Here is a 22,427-nt window from a genome sequence, read left to right on the forward strand (position 1 = left end):
TGGAAATTATCTTCTCCTCATGTTGTTGTTTGGCAAATTAACAGACAAAAGAATGTCCTGCTTTACTTCGGATGCAATGAGTACTGCTTCATCTGCCACAGTGGAAATTTCATCAAGTTGGATAGAAAATGGGTGCATCTTTAACTTATCAACCAACATGTTCTCAATATCATCTGCCATTCTATCGATTCTGTCTTTTACTGTACTATTGTACAGAGGTAAATGGCGCACTTATATAGTGCTTTTATCCAAAGCTCTTTACACTGTGTCTCATTCACCCATTCACACACCAATGGTAGCAGAGCTGCCATGCAAGGCGCTTGCCATCGGGAGCAACTTGGGGTTCAGTGTCTTGCCCAAGGACACTTCGGCGTGTGGAGTCATGCGGGCCGGGAATCGAACTGCTAACCCTACGATTAGTGGACAACCCGCTCTACCAACCGAGCCACATCCGAGCAACGTGAATATTGCCGCATTTTTTTAAAAAGATGCGTCCCTCCTTTCCCACTCTCATGGTACACAGCTAAAAAATTCTGAATGTTAAGGAAATGGCTTCTCTTTTCATATTTTCTTACACACTATTATTACAATACTCAAAATGGATTTATTTATCATTCTATTTAATTTTTTTTTTTAGACCATTATTTCTTTCACTTGTAATCCTCAAACTAGAGTGACCTTGGCGGCCCCATCATAAATCTTTACTAAAGATTCTTTAGTGACCCCTAGTTGGGGTCACGACCCCCAGTTTGGGAACCACTGCTTTAAGGAACCAAAGTAAGGTTCTTAAGAGTGATGCCAGGAGAACCTTTCCGGTCCCACAAAGAACCTTTTGGCGTTCATTTTAACCTGTTAAGGGATGATACCTTGAAGAACCAATACACTGCTCTGAGGAACCTATAATGAACCATAAAGAACTTCTTTAATCTCCAAAAAAATATGTAGCTCAACTCAAGAACCTTATACAATGAGAAATGTTTCTTGACAAGAGGAAGGTCCTTTGCAGAACCTACAGTGTTATAATGAACCATTAAGTTTGGTCCTTCAGATCTTATGGAGACCTAGGGGCACGATGTAGTTTCGAATGAATGTTCACAGATTTTTGTAATACTCATGGTAATCACCAGATTTTGGATGCTTTGATAGTCAAAAAACGTTTGAGTTATACTGTTTTTCAACAGTATTCCTTTGTGTCCATGCATCAATGGGAGCCCATTAAGAGGACAAATAAAGAAATAAAGTCAACCAAATAAACACAAATAAACACAATGCTGCGTGCTAATTAAAGTGACTATAATCACTATAAAGACAGATGCAGGTATAAAGCTCAGCTTCATTTTTGCAAGCTAAAATAAATTAATGATTCAAATATGTTTGACAGAGGAAGGAGCTAACTTGTCTTTCATAAATGCAATCAGTTTATCACAGGGGAGAAATAAGAGTCACCCTGAGATAATAATACTCTCTAAATAGAGCTTATAATATTTGGAAAACCTCCAATTAAAAGACATCTACTTGCCTCTGGCTGTTCTCTGATAAATACTACATGCTCATGTGTATACAGTGGGCTGATATACCCATTACGATCATGTTATCCTTAAAGGTGAAGTTTTAAAACTGCATCTGCTTTCATCTGTCACTTGAGAAGAAACAGATAAAGAGCACAAAAGTACAAGCTGGTGTGACATCATTTCTTGTTAAACTCAGTCACGTGTAAAGAAGCACGAAGCTAAGAAGGACAGAAGAGCAATACTGGCCTTGAGATAATTATATGAATTACTTACACACACACACACACACACACACACACACACACAATTAGATGGACACAAGTGTGGCCCAAGGGTAACTTAATGATTACAATGTAGGAAAGCTCAATAGAAATCAGCTTAGAGAAGAACAGCGGGCCCTGGGGTCGTCCCTGGCACATCTAAATGGCCCTGTCACACACACACACACAAAATCTATATATACTAGGAGAGTAACTCAGGGGCACTGTTTGTATCCGTTTAGAGCTCTAAATATTCATAACTGTATCTAAATTTAAACCTGAAGTGTGTGTGGCCTAAACATGAATGATTGTTGTTCTTTTTTTTTATAGAAATGTGTGTTGTCTTTTAAAAAACAACAACAAAAAAATCATACTGTATGATTTTCTTTGTTTGTTTGTTTGTACCTGCCCATTACATGTTGTAACACATTTATTTGGGTCTATAATGAATGTGGGCTTTCTTTGTACCCCAAGCTTCATATCTGACAGCTTGCTTGCATCAGGTGTGGACAAAGTACTGAGAGATTACACTTCAGTGAAAGTAGTTAATGGAAATATCCAGCCAAAAATGTACAAAGCATGAATACTTTGGAGCTGGCTCTCCCATCTTGTGTCACTCCATGACTTTACAGTTATATTGGCATGCTTTTTCAGAATCACTGTGTACTGCCTGAGAAGAATGTGAAAATCTTCTCCACATATCCAAAAAACCAAAGAACATCTTTACAGGATTTGACAGCATCTGATACCACAAGATTTAGGGTATGGGCCCAACATGGTACACACAATGCTTTTGGACTTTGCTTCAGCAACCTAAGTAGCTTGGACACCTTGGCATGTGCCCATCATGTTGGTCCCATTGTCATAAGGGCAGTGGTGGGTTGAGGGTTAAGGCTCTGGGTTACTGATTGGAAGGTTGAGGGTTCAAGCCCCAGCACTGCCAAGCTGCCACTGTTGGGCCCTTGAGCAAGGCCCTTAACCCTCTCTGCTCCAGGGGCACTGTACCATGGCTGGCCCTGTGCTCTGACCCAAACTTCCTAACATGCTGGGGTATGTGAAGAAAAAAAATTCACTGTGCATGTGTATATGTGATTAATAAAGACTCATTATCATTATATGCTTGTCCTGTGCAGTTTTGAAATTGGAGTAACAGCCTGTCTAAAGTCATAAACTATGAAAGTTTATGACTTTAGACAGACTGTTATTTCCTCCACTTTCACAAAACCAAGAAAATGCTAATGGATGGTCGATTCTGTTTTCAAAGAAACATTTCTAAGAATAACAGACATTTGCTCCAAATGACTGATGTCAGGTGTACAGCCAAGAATGATGGAATAATATTTTGACTGCTTGATAGCTGCAACAATTGCCTCCAGAATTTTACCACTACCCACCTGTATCAGCTCATTCTGGATATGTTTGCCTAGGTAGCGAGTATGAGTTTCCCCGTCATGAATTCTGCTTAGATGATTTTCCATCAATGGATCAAATTTTGCTAGTAGTTCAACTTCCTTCAAAATAATTCCATTATCAGGATGGTGGAGTTTGTCAATTGATCCTCTCAATGCCAAATTTCTTTCTGCAAGAGACTGTATGATACAAATCAAACGGGTAAGGACATCTCGTCATGGCTTTCTCTCTGCCTCTGTGAGTGCCATCTGAGTTTTGCCAATAGTTTGATGTTGCTTCAGTGCTCAGTGCTAATTTCATGACTCCTTAAAACAGAGGTGATGTTTGTCCAATCACTCACACCTTCGGTGACCATTTTAATAGCTTAGATCGCAAAGAGCTTGCAGCACAAGCAAAATACTGAGTTGTAATTCACAGAGTAGGAAAGCCAGCTTCTGGAAACCTTTTCACCACCCTTTCACGTGTCTATTACATTGGTCTAGGGTTGAATGGCCCTCTATGTAACTAAATACTAAAACAGTCGGTTAATACAGAAGGCCAGTCTGCAGGGTCTACTGGCAGAGTACTTGTTGTCTGTACATTACTATGGTTTGTACTTGTACCTGCTTCACCTGGTTGAACATCACCGGAGTCTATGCTAGAGCCCTCTGGAGCTGGCTGGACGTTACTGGAGTCTGTGCTGGTCTTAGTCACAAATTTGAGAATCAAACCTTAGGGCAAATACAAAAAATAATGGTCCATACACAGTTGGCTAAAACAATTGGCTTATTTAAAAAAAATGTTTTGCTTATTTATATATCATATTAAAACTGCAAAAGATAAAAGTAAAATTTACACAAGAAATATAAACACACCTATAAACTGTAACAAATAAAATTTAATTATTCAATTAACAAGCCTAAATGAATGAAGACTGACAAAACATTAAACTAGCAGTAAAAACAATTAAGTAAATTAATTGCAAATTTTGGTTGACAGCTAAATAAATGCTTTCTGAAAGTAATACTCTGGCACTATCTAGCAGTCAGAAAAACTATTTCTAAACAGCTGAAATTATTTTCCAATGCGCAATTCACTAACAAAACAAAAGCTTGATAAATATAGTTTACTCAAGAAAGCTTATAATAAACACACACAAATAAATCAACAGTTCATTTTGATTATTGATGTATGCCGACACAAACTGAAAATTACATTTCATCATGTGACATTTCTAACGAAACACAGTGGACTACTGTTGAATCTGTTGATCTGTTGAATCTGTTGATCTGGACTGACTGGAGTATTGTTCTTAATTAATTCATTACATGGTTTGTCAAGACTACATAAGAATTTTAAATATTACAAAAAATACATACCTTAAGTACTTCTTGCTCTTTTGCATCATGTTTCTTTTTCTTTCTTTTTTCTGCTCCCGATGGATAGCTTCGTTTGGAAGCCATAGGCATATGTCAAAACGCATGTTGATGATGTCATTACCTGTCACACTGCGCATGATATCAGAGTCCAAAACAGTAATTTAATAAATATAATCATGTATTTTTTTTAAAAAATTCTACATGACTCCTCTAAAGCTGAATCCGTATTTATATTTGCATGTTATAAAAAAATATTTACCAACGGTAAATAATATACGAGATCAAGGGGGGCCCCTGATGGTTCGAAGGCCCTACGCAACTTGCTCAACCGGCACTGCCTGCATGAACATGCCATAGGCCTGCTGCAGGGGGACATGAGGACTGCAAATGTGGCCAGAGCAATAAGCTGCAATGTCTGTAAGACACCTAAGACAGTGCTACAGAGAGACAGGAAGGACAGCTGATCGTCCATGCAGTGGCAAACCACATGTAACCATGTGTTCCCTCAGACGTGATGGAGAACTTGCAAATGCCTTGGTGGAAGAGTCGAGTAACATCTCACAGCAAGAACTGACAAATCTGGTGCAATCCACGTGGATGAGATGCACTGTAGTACTTAAAGCAGCTGGAGGTCACACCAGAGACTGACTGTTATTTTTAATATTGACCTCCCCTTTGAGCAGGGACTGGTAAATGGTAAATGGCACACTTGTATAGCACTTTTATCCAAAGGGCTTTATACTGTGTCTAATTCACCCATTCACACACACACACTCCAATGGTAGCAGAGCTGCCATGCAAAGCGCTAACTTGCCATCAGGAGCAACTTGTGGTTCAGTGTCTTGCCCAAGGACACTTCAGCATGTGGAGTCATGCGGGCCGTGAACTGAACCGCCAACCCTACGATTAGTGGACAACCCGCTCTACCACCTGAGCCACAGCTGTCCCAGAAATTTGCTGGAAATAAACAGTTGAATGTGAGAGGACGTTTCATTTTTTGCTGAGTTTATCATCTTGACACACAACAGAGACAAATGGGTTAACTATTGATTGGCTAGGTGGAGGGACATATTTGCATAAAAGAGGAAGCATATCAATGTAAGACAGGAACAACAACATATATGGTTTTCAGGAAGTTGTAGGGATATGAGCAAATGTTATTCGGGAAGGTATGTAAATGCACACAAATGGTATTCTGGGAGACAAAGGAATGTGCAAATGGTGAGGGGCTTTATCTGTCTGTACCTGGTTGGGAAGGATTCAAGGTGTCAACATAGGAACAAAGAAAGTGTTAACAAGGGAACAGAGAGGGGAGCGTGTTCAAAGTAAACTTATCGCAGTGTTCTGTCTTCCTTGTTTCATAATAACACGTGCACAGACAAGCACACATGAGAAAACACCGCCAACCACAAAGCACTGATTGGCATGTGAGTCATCCACAGCCCTTGTACTCTTAAGAAGAGCAAATGCAATTTTGTTCACACAAAGACAATAGATGTCCCAAATGAGTTGCTTAGAAATCTTGGCACATTCTAAGAAAGTCGAATAGATAGATAGATAGAATGCTGTGAAAATGTATTCTGATTTCTTCTGCTTTTGTGTATATCTCACACTAAATTGTTGCAGAAATTAAAAGATAAAACAAAAGCAACCGGAGTAAATACACCCCATAACAGGTGCCACTGTAAGTTCTTAGTGGTTTTACTAGTTTTTGTGTACATCTCATACTAAATTGTTTCAGAAATTAAAACAAAGGCAGCCAGAACACAAAATGAACACATCATTCAGTTTTTAAATGATAGTTATTTATTGAAGTAAAAACTTTATCCAATACCAACCGGGCTTGTGTGAAAATGCATTTGCCCCCATAGTTAATAACTGCCCAAATCTATGAAACTGCATTCATAATGGGGCTCAGCTGGACTAGATGCAAGCATTAGACTCCAAAGAACCACAGCAAGAGCCATTATCTCCAAATGAAAAAACTCGGCACAGTAGTGAACTTTCCTAGAAGTGGCTGACCTTCCAAAATTCTTCCAAGAGGACAGCAACAACTCATCCAGGAAGTCACAAAAGAGCCAAGGACAACATCAAAGGACCTACAGGCCTTTCTTGCATCTATGGAAGAGTGGTGAGGTGAAAACCACTGCTAACCCAGAAGAACATTAAGGCTCATCTGAATTTTGCCAAAACACACCTTGAAACATATCCTCAAACCTTTTGGGAGAATGTTCTGTGGACTGACGAGTCGAAATTGGAACAGTTTGGAAGACAGTGGTCCCATTACATCTGGTGTAAACCAAACACAGAATTCCACAAAAAGATCATCATACCTACGCTCAAGGATGGTGGTGGCAGTGTGATGGTGTGGGGATGCTTTGCTGCTTCAGGGCCTGGGCAACTTGCAATAATTGAGGGAAACATGAATTCTGCTCTCTACCAGAAAATCCTAAAGGAGAATATCCGGTCTTCAGTCCATAAGTTGAAGCTCAAGCGCAACTGGATTATGCAGCAAGACAATGATCCAAAGCGTATGAGCAAATCCTAGTCCTAGAAGTAAGTGAAAGACTGATCTCCAGTTATCAGAAGCATTTGTTTGCAGTCATTGCTGCTAAAGGTGGCACAACCAGATTTTACGTTTAAGCAGGGCAATTAGTTTTTCACATGGGTGATAGGTGTTGGATAACTTTTTTTTTGCTTCAATATAAAACATAAATAAATAAAAGTATATTGTGTTTACTCAGGTTGTATTACGTTGTATTTCATTTGAAGATCTAAAACTGTTCAGTATGAGATATACACAAAAGCAGAAGAAATCAATATTTTTTCACAGCACTGTAGATAGTTCGCTTTATTCATCCCAGAGGGGAATTCAAATATTACAACAGCACAGAGAGTAAGAAAGTACACTTAAAGTTATTAAACATTATAAATTAATAAAATGAGAATAAATATATATAAAAAAAAGAATACAGTCTAAGAGTGCGCTGTGGTAGTGCAGTGGGGTGTAAACATCATAGCTATAAGCAGCAGAATTGAGTGGACTGCATATGATTCTCTAAAGCTATACAATTTGCTAGAGAATGGATGCATGACAGTGGATGCATAAATGTAGCCACTTCATTGCTCACTGCCAAATGAAAATCTACGAGCCACGTTTTTTCTGGCATTGCTAGCTGAAATTATTTAGGATTGTATCATTGTCTCCTAATTTAACAAACACCCATGTGGAATAGACACTGAATGCTAATGGCATCTCCTTCTGAGTGTTTGAGGTCAATACTGCTGCTCTGGCTGATCATCATTCAAGTACAGCCTTGATTAATGGGAACTACTTAGGAAAGACAAGTTTATTTGTACACAGCTGTCCTTAATTTTAAACGTTTCACAAGGAAGGGTAAACCAAATAAAAATAAATAAAAGGGAAGTAAAAAACAAAAACAGCTAGACTTTAGACTAAATGTTTCATTGTGCTGAATGTAATGTAGACTGCCTTATAAATCAGAGAAAGCGCGTTACTCAATTTCAATTCATGTTAAATTAGATCATTGTAAATGCTACGCCTCTGAGTTACTAATGATGCACGATTGCAAATGAAATTCCAGCAACAATAATTAACACAGATGACCTTCAGCAGTAGAGTCTCAGAGCGATTACTGACAGATACTTTGTTGGCAATTCTGGTTAGGATTGCACATGTCAAAATATGCAGGATTTAGTTTAGATCAGTGCAGACTCAGGTACTCAGATCAATGTATTTAGAGCACATATTGATGCTTAATTAATACTTTTATAATGATGAATTAATACATGCATGTATTTAGTTAATAATGAAGCATACACATTAACAGTCACCTAAGTCATTTATGAATTGCCATTAATAATGGTAATAGTTAACTATTCACTAATTCACTCTGTTAATTATGATGACTTGTAGAATTGATAAACATAATTTCCATTATGACGTGTTAGGAATCAGTGCACAGTAGTTTAACCCCAATGATAAGGTGTAATATACTATAAACTAAACCACAACACAGAATATAATATAAATACAAATAATTGCTACTATTGAACTACTCTTATATGTGAGAGTCCATACTGTGTGCTTCAGTGGATGAACCTTGTGGAGATTTTATAACATTTGATTTTGATCATGCTAGTGGCATTGACTTGGAATTAAGAACTGTCTTAGCCTAAAGTTTGGTTTAACCTAGATTGTTTACAAAAAGTCTTTAATGAACAAGATGTTAATACTTGTCTAATGCACAGCAACATACTGTTGTACAGGATTGTACTATAAACGATTTGGCAATAGGTTTATTTACACTAAAGGAGCAGAAAATGCAATGCGTAGTGGGATATCTAATGTTTTAGGCATGAATGAGGATACTAAAGATTGTCTTTGTGTCAATATCTGAAATTAGTCAATCCTTTCTGTGCCCTTAATTTTAGTGACTATTTTAAATGAACACAAACCCTCTTTGATGCAAGTTCAAATGTTAGTAAAAACTAGAAATTCAGTGGTGGAGGGAGTTCAGTGGGTAAGCCTTGGAGCTACTCGTCAATACAGTTTTGTGTTCACATCCCAGTGTTGCCAAGCTGCCATGGTTGGGTCCTTGATATTGTATATTAATGGGAACATACATTGACATATAAAGACTGTAAATATTTACTGTACCTGAAAAAATTTACTGTAAATGAACAGTACTTTAGTGGAAACTTTAATGGTGTAACTTTAATAGTACATTTATTGCAGTGTGCAATTATTAATGACTGATTGATTTATCATAATGAAAGCATTAAGTATTAATATATGCTTGTTTGTTGATCTTATAGAAAGTCATCATTAGTAAGCATTTAAAAAGGTATAAGCACAGCAATATTTTCAGGGATGAATTGATTTTACTTAGCTGAATGAGATCTTAGGGTGCATTTATGTGCAATTGGGTTTAAACATATTGTCAGAGTAACATAAACACTGATGATTGCGCTCTATGAATTTTCCATACGGACTGAGGATAAATAGATAGACAATTTAAGGCGCGTGCTGGATTACAATAAGGACGCATTTTTAATTACGCCAATGTCATGTGTTATCACATGTTGCCAAGTACGACGAGCAAAGAGGTGAAATCTGAGTGCAAAGGATTTATTTTGCAATTTGAAAAACGGCTATTTATTCATCTCACGCAGCTCACGGTTGATTTGGAGGCGCGCAAAAGCGCACCGTTGTTCAGCCCATAGTCGTCTTCATCTACATTGATTCCGACATGTTAATTCACCATCACGTTAAATTATGAAATATAGGATTAATAATATTTCTGTTAGTGTGATACAAAATGTAACTACTTAAAGCACCTCGCATGCGCTCTTGTGGGCGTAAAGGAGACCGCGGTAAAGTTGGGTTCATACTGGACATTCGCTGCATATTCGAGATTCTCTCTTCTATTTCTCAATACATAAACACACAAAAAGGACAAAATGTGTATTTTCTTACTCAGGAGTTGGGCAAAGAACCAAGTACAATTGAACATATGGTTAACTTTTCTCCCGTTAAAGCCAGCTGAAGTTAATCTTTCAGAAACGCAGGTCATCAGCGCTTTATAGTAATGGAGTCAGTAAGGGACCGTGTAAAAAGTGCATGACCTGGGCAACTGTATAAGATTATAGTAGTCTACTTCACAGAATATCTATCACCCTTGGTAAATATGAGCAAAGAAGGCTGTGAAAATGGTATTTTTATTGTTTAGCTTTTTGATCTTTTGTTAAAATAATTCACAAAAATAAAAGATACTGCACTATGATATAGTCCAGTGGTTCCAAAACTTTTCCAGGGCAAGACCCCCCAAATGGCATTAACATTTGACCGAGGCCCCCCTTTTGCAAGATGTCTTTAAAACACATTAAAAATACAGACTTCTGAATATATGCCCCTCTTTTTTATTAATAATTACATCTTGCATCTTTACATTACAATAGATTATGAATTGATCGTGTGTGTGTGTGTGTGTGTGTGTGTTTGTCTGAGAGTGAGAAAGAGAAAATCATGTATTTATTTTTCACAGAAAATCGTTGAGGCCCCCCGGGCGCCCCCTGGCGGCCCCCACTTTGAAAACCACTGATATATTCTATCATTACTTGTAACTACAGCAAATAGATTTTAAAAACTAAATTAAAAATTATTTACATTTTTTATGAAAAATAAATCAGAATTCAATAACTATCACTCTATAATATAATACTCTAATATAAACGATAATATATCAAATATCAATAACTTTTTGACTGTATGAGTTACACATGTAAACCCAAATTCACTATGATACTGTTCATTATTGGTCCGTGTTCATTCGTTTTTAGTTTCAAAATTGAAAAACAAAATACACAAAACGAAATAACTAAAAAAATAACACAGGGAGAAAGGATGAATAAGGCATATTTTAAAAATGTTGCATTTTTGAGCAAAAATGAGTTTTAAACACTGACTCTACAGTGTAAAACTTAACACTTTTAAGTACTGACTCCAGACTGTATCCTAACACTACAATACATTAGATATCAAGCAAAATAGATGACTAATCTTGGTAGAATCTTATACAGCTGCCCAGGTCATGCACTTTTTCGACGGTCCCTTACTGACTCCTTTACTATGAAGTGCTGATGACCTGCGTTTCCGAAAGATTGGCTTCCACGGGCTGTAACGGGAAAAAAGAAGTAAGAAAATAGACATTTTGTCTTTTTTGTGCGTTTATTTTTAGACAAACTGAATTCCGAATCTCGAATGTGAATCTAACGTCCAATATATAACCAACTTACCGCGGTGTAAAGAAGCCGGTAACAAGAGGGAAACGCGCACAATCCACCGGCTCAGGTGCAATTACAGAATCCCTACAGCCTGATTAAAGGACAAATATTAGATTATGGCAGATTCCCTTTTGACTTTGCAGGGGCGGAGCTACGTTAACCTGGCCAGCACGTGGACGGTGCGCGGCGGGCGAGGCGTTTCAGTGTGTGTGTGTGTGTGTGTGTGTGTGTGTGTGTGTGTGTGTGAGAGAGAGAGAGAGAGAGAGAGAGAGAGATGCTGAGGAGAGCAGAGTCGGTGGATGGCGAGTAGGGCGCGTGGAGCACCGTGTCCGTCGGTGACAGTGATATTCGTGATACCATCCACAGAGTAACTCTTTTTAAATAATAATAATAATAATAATAATAATAATAATAATGGAGCAATTGGTATAAGGAATTCTGCGAGTAAGGAAAAAGCGGAGACGGGAACGAGATGAAAGTAACGGACAGGCAGAAGAGGAGGAACGCAGGGAAAACGGCTACGTTTTCCAGAAGGGACGTCGGTAATACAGCGGTGCGCTGCCTTTACGCTTAGAAAGACACCCACTAAGGATTTCCGAACAAATAAAACAAACAGTTCTGCCATGGATAACTTGAGTTTTTTCAGCGGGATGGACTATTCCAATTTCAGTGGGAATTCTACCAGTCGCTACACTCTGGCCACTGTGATAGGACTCGCCGGTTTGGTAAGCTTCATCATTTTGTTTATTATAGTTGGGAATGTACTGGTGGTGATTGCGGTGCTGACGAGCAGAGCGCTCAAACCTCCCCAGAATCTTTTCCTGGTGTCTCTGGCTACTGCAGACATCCTGGTGGCCACCCTGATCATGCCTTTCTCTCTGGCAAACGAACTGATGGGTTACTGGTTTTTTGGACAAGTTTGGTGTGATATCTATCTCGCACTGGACGTCCTCTTCTGCACATCCTCAATTGTTCACCTGTGTGCCATCAGCCTAGACAGGTACTGGTCAGTAACACAGGCAGTAGAATACAACCTGAAGCGCACGCCACGCCGAGTAAAGGCAATGATCGTAGTGGTGTGGCTGATCTCGGCTGTGATCTCCTTCCCTCCACTCATCTCCATGGACCGGAGCAGCGAAGGTGGTGATCGTGAGCCACAGTGTCAACTTAATGACCACACGTGGTACATCCTGTACTCCAGTATTGGCTCCTTCTTTGCCCCATGTGTCATAATGATCCTTGTCTATATACGCATCTACCAGGTGGCCAAAACACGCACTCGAAGCATGTCAGAGAAGCGTCACGAGCCAGAAGAAGCACCACGCCTTGAAAACAGTCTGAGCCGAGACGATTCAGGCCGGCAGAATGGTCACTGTGCATCTACACCTCAGCCTGTTAATAAAAAACCTTCCGAGGATGAACCTGATGCGGAAATGGACGACAGCAGTTCCTCAGATGAGAAGGCCAAGCGGCCACACCGTGAGTCAGCAGCAGGCCGAAAAGAACGCCGGGCCAGCCGCAAGAACAGCTCCAGCTCCAAGCACTCAAGCCGCAAGTCCCGTGCAAGCAGCAAGTCCCTGGACCTGTTCTCCTCCCGCAGAAAAAGAAGGAGCACCATGTCTAGGAAGAAGATCTCACAAGCCCGTGAGAAGCGCTTCACCTTTGTCCTGGCTGTGGTCATGGGCGTGTTTGTGGTCTGCTGGTTCCCATTTTTCTTCAGCTACAGTCTGTACGGAATCTGCCGGAAGCCTTGCGAGATCCCTGACCCTCTCTTCAAGTTCTTCTTCTGGATTGGCTACTGCAACAGCTCCCTCAACCCTGTCATCTACACCATCTTTAACCAGGACTTCCGCAGAGCCTTCCACAAGATCCTGTGCAAGTCCTTTAAGAGATCTTTTTAGAGGAGAATGATGGTTGGGTGGTCTCCATGGCACAAACACCAGTTTCCCCTGACAGAAAAGCCATGGATGTTTACAAGAGATATACTTGTAGTGTATTTTGGCAGCAGCACTTTTCACCAACTATCTTGTCTGCAGCAATGCCTTGACAATCTTCCCAAACATAGATATTTATGATCTGTTTTATTGTCTGAACCACTGAGCTCTGTCAGGATGACAGCTGTGGTCTGTCAGTTCATACAGTAGCAAGGTCCTTCAAAAAACGCCCACCTAAAAGCAGCACTACTGTATTGTGTTTGCGGAAACAGACTTATCTTAATTACAGCCACAGGCACTTGTGCGTTACCAAGAGACATATTTATGATCAGTTTGCACATATGGTTTTCCTCTTTGGTACTTGAGGGCTATGTAACATGAAAGGTCATTTCCTTTTTAAATGGAGTGATGTAATATAAAAGAGGGGTAAAGAAAAACAAAGTAATGGACTGTATATTGTTTGGTTATATTTTTTTTTTTTCAGCAAAATTGGACATTGGTTAGTTAGGGAATAGTGGAGGTTCAGGCCATACAGAGGGACATCACTGAAAGATAGAGGAGATGTGCGTTCTCTCACTATTGCAAGGCATCTCTGGAGAAAACAAAACCCAACAGGGCTTTAAACTGCGTGCCGATACCTTAAACGGTTTGCCAACTCGTGCTTTTAATAAACATTGGATTGCTGCTGAAGCTCTATATGATAAGACGCCATTACAGAAAAGCATACTGAACACATATTTGCATTGTTAAAACAAAGCTGTGTATGATAATATATAAGTATTTATAAGATGTTTATGAACTGTTCTTCAGAATTTGTTTATGAATTTCTGATCAACTGATGCTGTTCTGTGCCCATGTTTGCTGGTTGTATCATATTGTACTATGGCACTGTATATGATGACACTGTATGATATACATTACAAAGGGCAAAGCCATTTTTATTGAATGTTTCTTTTATGTATGTCTTGAAACCCTTTGCCCTACCAGGGTGTTGGGCTATGTTTTTAGTGTTTTGTTTTGTTTTTTCCTGGCTCCGCCTTCTTGTGATATCTTTGAATTGGCCAAATCGGTCACCACAAGCACATTTGATGATTGAATGAAAGAAATTGAATAAATAAATGAATTATGCTTCTACTTACCTCTATAAACACAGTATATTATGGCTTTGCAGTTCTTTCTTGATTACTACCTGCATTTTGGGCTGAGCAATGAATTGTTTGTTAATCGGTATAGCTATATTGCAATACCTTTATTGTTGAAACCTTGACAAAAGACATTTGTGACTGGTCAGAATTGTGGTGAAGTCAGGATCAGTGTGTATGTGGAGGGAATACACCCAGTCCTTCTCAGGGCACCGCACACACCCATTCACACACTCATTCATACCTAGGGGCAATTTATTATAGCCATTCTACCTACCTTCATGTTTTGGGACATGGGAGGAAACCAGAGAACATGGAGGAAACAAAAAATGGCATATTGCGCAGAAACTCCACACCGACATTAACCCAAGCTCAGGATCGCCCAGGGGCCCTGGATGGAGAGACAGCAACGCTACCTGCTGCACTGCCATGCACCATACAACCCATGGGTTAATCAGTTTGTTTTAATGCATTGCTAGATTTATCACAATATGATGTAATATTTGTCCATATTGTACAGCACTAATTGTAATACATTAAGTAAACACACAAACAACAAGCATTTCACACTTCTAAGGCTGTTAAAACAAAAACTATAATTGTAAAAAAACAACAAAGAAAAACATAATTGTACCTCGCTGTTTTCAACAGCCGATTTCGAATGTCCAGAATACTCTGCTCTCAATAGAAATATCAGCTGATAAGATAAAGAAAGAATATTTGCTTGGTTAACTGAATGCATCAGAACGAATGTCAGAGCATCTTTTGTTTTTGGGACAGATGGAAAAAGATGCACTTATCACAGTGGCAGAGAGCCAAAAGGAGGAAAACACTGGCTGTAACTGGCTGTAACCCTGTAAGAGTTGATGCAGACATAATGATGAGTTAGACACACAGATCATGGCTATTAATCCATTAATGTTTATATGGGAATTTCTCCATTTCCATTACCACTTCTGTTATTATAACCTGTTGCTTCAACTGTTTGGGAACTGTTTTCTGCATTTATCATATGATTAATTTGTGAAAAAGTAACCATTTTGGTCCACAAACTAAATAAGGATAATATGGACAACAAAATTTACTACTTGATACAGAACAAATCTATAATAATATATGGGTGCATTTTGAATATATTGCAAGTGAAATTTGAATGAGAAATTAATAACTGATTTTTTGTTTTGTTTTCCAGTATTCTTTGATGGCGACTAAACATTTAAGTATTTGGATGAATAGATCAATTGAATTCATTTTTTATTTCTTTCTAGGATTAAAACTATTTCTCAGATCAAAGCATCAGTACCAATATCAATGATTCAGTTGGCTTCACATGGTAAATTACATTCTATTGGTTATATGAGGGTCATTTAACACTCTGGCAGCTTTCTCATTTATCACTTTAATCTCCTTTTTTGTCTAAAATGTTGTCCTTTAATTAACTAACTCACTTTGAATGAAAAAAGAAACATAATAAATAAAACATTGACTTGCTTTTCATGCCACTGGGACACATTTTAGAGAGACTAGATAACAAGAAACAGATATGGACAAGCCCTGTTTGTGTCTTTGTTCATCCCCAGTGATCATCCTGCAGACACATATAATGTACTAGAGAAAAACATAGTGGATGAAAAGTTGATGTGAAGGACACTATTTACTCAGCTTTTGTTGAGAGCATGATGTTTTGAATAACATTTCTGGTGAAAGAGCTTCACATAGAGCCTCAATCAGCAAAATCCATGCATCCCTAGAATTATTTATAAGCCAGCCTTAATAATGTATTATTCTGTTGATTTATATTGACCTCTAGTCAACCTCTTACTCTCACATTATTATCTGAGAGAAAGGTAAAAGATAAAAAAACAAAACACACGCACACACACACTTAAACGATTAGACATATTAAGACTTTTTTGAGTGTTTCGAGGCCATATTGGTCTATTGGGTTTGTGTCATGTTTCCTCAGGATATAAAAAAACATGATAAAAGGAAAAGTGGTAACTCTTTCGTTAAAAAAGAAAAAACCTTAAACCATGGTCTCCAACCATGTTCCTGGAGAACTACCTTCCTAAGGACTTTAGGACTTTTCAATCATAATCATGCCTACCTGACCATCTAATCATTGCCTTAAGACATTCTTAATAAACTAAAACAGGTGTGTTAGATTTTGGTTGGTTCCTGCTACCTGCAGGAAGGTAGCTCTCAAGGAAGAAAGTTGGTGACCACTGCTCTAAACTTAAAATCCTGTCATTTGTCGTTTTGTGTAATTTTTACTTTGTTTGCACAATATTTGCTTAGTCTATCTGCTTTTAGTTTCTCCTCCAAATTTTGGCGGGAAAAAAAAAGAATGGTAGAGTACATAATCCACCTCGTTCACGTTCATTAAGCCCAGGATTGTATTTCACATACACCTTTCCAATGAAGGCTGATGATGTCTTATGGACGTATCAGAAAAGTGGCCTGGAAAATATCAACCCAAATGGAGAACAAATCTAACTGGTGTTTCACTGGTTCCACCAAATGTCTGCTTTTTTATCTTCAGTCAGGGAGACTAAGCTCATTTATACCAGCAGCCCTTAACCTTTCTTTCATCCCTGTAAACTGAGCCTCATTTGACAAAGATTAAAGATTGTTATTATCACTTCAAACACTCCATTAAACAGTTCAAATGTGATTAACCCCACTGCATGCCTAGCCTTCACCTTCCTTATCAGGGTTTTGTATTTTTTTTCATCATTAAGATATTACATCAATACTCTCTCAGAAAAAGTGTTAACGAGCATGCTGAATGCAATCAAGACTCACTTTCGACTCCCTTGTGTGATCTTATCAAGTGGGAAGAAAACATGAGCTCACATATGACGTCATCAGGAATGGACGTGACTCAGATGATTAACCTGAGCCTGATGAGCTTTCACCCCATAGAGATGAGAATCATTTCATCCATCTGTTTAGCATTTGTCTTTAAGTAGAGGCAGTAAAAAGAGTCCCTCTGTGCTCCCTGCAAACACACCGCAGATTACTCAGTCAACACATTCTCATAAATTCTAACTACTCATCCATACTGTGATATATGTATACGTTTATTAGATGGGACAGAATACAGAGGCAGTATTGAATTAGATAATAGAAACTAAATTGAAAATCACCGGCTAACTGACCTTTCTCATCATGGCCATCAGCATTTTCTAACCGCTTTCTTTTCTCATGTCTGGAAAATTAAATTTGGTTCTTTATTTCTTTCCATCCTCTGAGGCTAGATGTTTATTTGTCTTCGGCCTGTCCGTCATCTTTTGCAAACAGGATTCAGCCAAACGGAAGGTATGGCATGAATGGCTGAAATAGCTAGGATATTTTTTCTGATGGCTTTTACCATCCAGTGTATTTAGTGAAAATGAAATACATAGAAAAAGAGCAATTTGCCCAGATCATGATAAGGAGGGGGTTTTTTTTTGTTTGTTTGTTTAGAGTTGTAGCATACTTCCATACTCATGAATACATAACTACACTTTTATAAAGCTTTGCATTTAATGTAAACTAGAAAATTACATGAATGCATACATGAGCACAAGAGTACTTGATTATATTATATATAATAAAGGGCATACAAGGGTGCACATAAAGATAAACAGCTTGATGGAATAAAACAGTTCCTTCACCCATCAGAAAAGCCTTTAATAGCAGCTGTAGCTGTATGAACACAACAGCCTGGAGTGAAACGACTGCCTTGAGTATGATGTGTGTGATGCTCATTCACACAGGCCACAAACTGAACATAAATCCCTCTGTGATTCACAGAAAAGGCTGTATCCACAACCATAGCACTAAATAACAGTTTTTCATACAAGTCATAGCAATTTAAATTATCACTAGCTTCCAGAATGCAGTGGGACTCGCTCAGAACATATGGTGTGGCAGCCTGGGAAATCTCTTTACCTGTTAAAAGTTTAATATTTTCTACTATATAGAATACTGTAGTCTTAATGACAAGTAAAGTTCCAGCATTTTAAAGTGCATATGTGAAAAGCGAGAAAATATTAAATGTAAAAATTTCATTTAATTTCCACTGAAAGATGTCCTGCCTACTTTTACATTTAAATGTGTCATTGTCTGAAGTAAAAGTCACTCGCTGCATTTAAGCCCGAGCCTCATCATCATCTCTTCACTTAACTGATGTCTGTTCACTCTAACATTGGTGGGGAAATAACTGCTGATGCATTCGTCCAGTTCTTCAGTTGACTAAATTTCTTGTAATTAATGTCTTTTTGGGTCATTTGTGTAAATATTTAAAAACTTTGACTGTGTAAGTACTCTTCTCTGTTTTGATGATCTGACACCACAGGAGCATTGTGGACATTTTGATATTTGGTATCTGATTGCAAACTGAATTGATTTGGCTTATGCCCATTTTGCTATGGCACATAACTACCCATGATCAATGAAATGATGATGAAATTCATTAATCTTTGCAGATAGAAAGCTAAGGCAATGTTAGAAAGTAATGAATGTAAATCATTTTAACATTCATTTTGGACAAAATCAGGTTTTTTCCTAAATTTTAAGTCTGTTTTCAAGAATTCAGATGCAGCAACATACAGGTTTCCCCAGACCACCAGAGAATACACAGTAGGGATGAAACCAAACATGAATACTGTTAGGTGCTGGATAAATCTGCAGTTGCAGGTGGTGTTTATTCAAAAAGGCTGGCATGCAATCCAAAACGTGAGACAATATAGTCAAAGTCAAAAAGAGGCAGAAATTCAGGCGATCAACAAGTCACATAGATGAGACAAAATCCAAGAAACCAGGAAGTAAAACACCACAAACAGAACAAACCACATAGAAAGGCTTGGTAATCCAGGCACAAATACACTGAGTGTTACTTCACAATGCTTGGGTGTGTGCTTATATAGTGGTAAGTGGTGATAGCGTCCAGGTGAGTGTAATCAGTAATTTGCTGAGTGTGAACAGGACAGTGGTGAGTGCTGGGAATCGTAGTCCTTGGTGGCCATATTTGTACCCCCCCCCCCCCCCCCAGAGGGAGGTCAGAGTGATTTTTAAAGTAAAGAAATTGTTATAATTGACTATTTTCAGCAGCTGTTAACAAAAATCTGCAGTAAACAGGAAAAAAAACTAATGATCTAGGGGGAAACAAGGTGCCAATATTCACCTGTTAATCATCTTCTGAAACCTACCTGTCATACATTAGCATTCAGGGGTTCTGTAGCTAATTTTCAGCAATATTCTGACTTTTAACCTCTCACACAAGTTGACTCATGTAAATTCTCACAGACCATGTTGTAACTAATAGACTTGACTCGACTACTGAAGGGCTTATAAACTGAAGGACACACTGTTATGCTTAGAAATGCAAAATGAATGCTTAAACCGTTCTAATGCATCACACTCCATACTGAAATGTCATTGAATCAGAAACATATATATCGCCTGTATCAAGGACTATAGCAGTACGCAGAGTTTTATCTCTTAAATAAACATAATTAAAATACATTAAATGGATTGTGCTCATGATTCAGAGATGAAATCCATTGTGAAGGAACATATAATCTTTTTCATAATGCATAACAAGATAAAATCACAGAGCACACACTTTATAATGACGTGATTGAATTTTCTCACCTCTCTGTTTGCCTGTCCCTCATTCTGTGTTGTAGTCTATCTTTGTCTCTATTTGTCTTTCCCTACATTTCTTTGCATCTTTCTGTTTTTCCATCCCTCTAGCTTTATCTATGTTGCTCTATATTTCTCTCTCTCTCTCTCTCTCTCTCTCTCTCTCTCTCTCTCCATCTTTCTGCCTTTCTCTCTCATTGCCTGTCTCTCTCTCTCTCTCTCTCTGTCCCTGGCTATCTCTGTCTTTCAATTTCTGTCTCGATCTACATCTCTCTGTCATAGTCCTATCTCTCCATCCCTCTCTCTGCATCTCTATTCTCTCTCTCTCTCTCTCTCTCTCTCTCTCTCTCATGCACATGTGTGGAGTGACTGTTGGGAACGTGTGAGTGAATGAGTAACGGCGTCTTAAAGTGAAAAACTTTCTTTTCTCAATGTCTCCCGTTTCAGTATTTAATATTTGCTAGATAGTGTTTTGTTTTTGATGTTTGAATAACACAAATAAGAGTCAGGAGAATGGTGGCAGTTCTTCTTTGGGTTTACTGCACAATAGGAATTACCAAACTGTGTGAACACAGGTCTTTTTGGAAAATGAACTGGTCAACCAAATACTAACCCAGATTTAATCTGTAGAGAGTCCAAACAGTGCTTATTCTTGAGTTCACATACAACTCAATACACTACACTCTCCACCCCCAAAACCAATAAGAAAATCTCAAACAAACAAGGACATTTTCAATACAAAAAAAAAATATATATATATGTTACTGCATGTCTACAATGACCCATTCAGGGGTGTCCTTTTTTCCCTCTTTTATAAATCAAGACAGTTTGGTGGTTTCCATACATGGGTAGAGTAACACTTATCTTCACACTCACGGGGACACCTTCAAGAGGAACATTTGATCTTCTCAACTGATCAGTGTGTCATCTCCAGGTAGTATCTGGTGCAATCTCAACTGTATATGAGAGTGGCCCTATTCTTTCTTTGACCTTTTCAGGTGTCCATTTGTGATCTCCTCTGTAATCTCCGGCAAGCACACTCTCTCCAATTACCAACTCTCTTGTTTTCCCTCCTCCTTGTAACTGTTTAATCTGTCTGTCTGGAACATACTAAGAAACAACATGGCAGGTTTTCGATTTGTGGTGACATGAGTTGCATTTCTGTATGCAAATAAGAAATTGTGTGATGCTTTCATCTGTCATGGCCCGCAGTGTATTCTTCAAGCTTTGCACAAATCTCTCAGCTAACCCATTTGTAGCTGGGTGGTAGGGCACTTAGCTCACGTGCATGATTCCACTGTTCCATAGGAAAATCTGGAACACCTCATATATAAACTGGGGACTATTGTCACTCACCAGCTGTTCTGGTACACCAGTCCTTGCAAAAAGTTCTCTCAGAACGGTTGGGCAGTGGTTGTGGAGGTCATACTGAACACTTCTGGCCATATTGAACCCACACCAACAACAATCAGAAATGTAGTGCCCATGAAAGGACCCGCAAAGTCAACATGGATCCTTTGCCATGGTAACGCAGGTCATTCCCAAGGATGTAGCAGTGCAGTCTTTGGTATCTTTTGCACATGTTGACATTCTGAACAATGCATGGTGCATGGAGCTGCTTGATCTGCTGATCTATACTAGGCCACCATACGAAGCTTCTAGCAAGTTACCACTCCAAGATGTCCAACATGAAGCTCCTCCAAGACTTGAGTTCGCAACATAGGAGGTACAACAACTCTTAATCACCACATGATGCAACCCTCATCAAGAGTAAGTTCATCATGACACTGATAGAATTGCATGAATTGAATCCTCTGCTCTGTATTCCAGCAAGACTGTATAGCTGAATATACATAGGTCATTGTAGGATCTCTCCTGGTTTCTCTCCGAATCATTGCGTCTGTAACAGGAGAACTCTCAAGTTGTGTAAATGTAAAAAAAAATCCACAGGTGTGCTTTCTGATTTCTTTCTCTGCCTTTGTATCACACCCATCCAATGGTAGACGTGACAGCCCATCAGTGTTAGCATGTTTGCATGTTCTTTTGAATTCAATCTGGTATCTATGTCCTCCCAGAAAAAAAAAAAACCCACCTTTGCATCCGAGCTGCTGCTGTCAGTGAAACTCCTTTCTGAGGATTGAAGATGGAAACCAACAGCTGATGGTCTGTAACCAAGGTAAATTTTTTCCATGCAGATACTGATTGAATCATTTCATACCCCATACCAGGCTCAAAGCTTCCCTATCAATCTGTGCATAGTTTTTCTCTGCAGTACTGGGGGAGTGTGACACGAAAGCTATGGGGCGCTCCGTCCCATCACTCATCACATGCAACAACATCGCTCCGATGCTGTCAGGTGAGGCGTTGCATGACA

At 38.7% G+C, this 22,427-nt stretch overlaps 1 protein-coding gene across 1 annotated transcript; it reads left to right on the forward strand.

Annotated features, from left to right (window-relative positions):
* The first annotated feature begins 11,744 nt into the window (after window positions 1-11,744).
* On the forward strand, window positions 11,745-14,597 carry adra2c (adrenoceptor alpha 2C). Its single transcript, XM_053621932.1, has one exon. The coding sequence runs from the start codon at window positions 11,970-11,972 to the stop codon at window positions 13,245-13,247; it is 1,278 nt and encodes a 425-aa protein (XP_053477907.1). The 5' UTR covers window positions 11,745-11,969; the 3' UTR covers window positions 13,248-14,597.
* Window positions 14,598-22,427: the final 7,830 nt, after the last annotated feature.

This window comes from Ictalurus furcatus, chromosome 3 (assembly GCF_023375685.1).
Source record: "Ictalurus furcatus strain D&B chromosome 3, Billie_1.0, whole genome shotgun sequence".
Classification (NCBI taxonomy): Eukaryota; Metazoa; Chordata; class Actinopteri; order Siluriformes; family Ictaluridae; genus Ictalurus; species Ictalurus furcatus.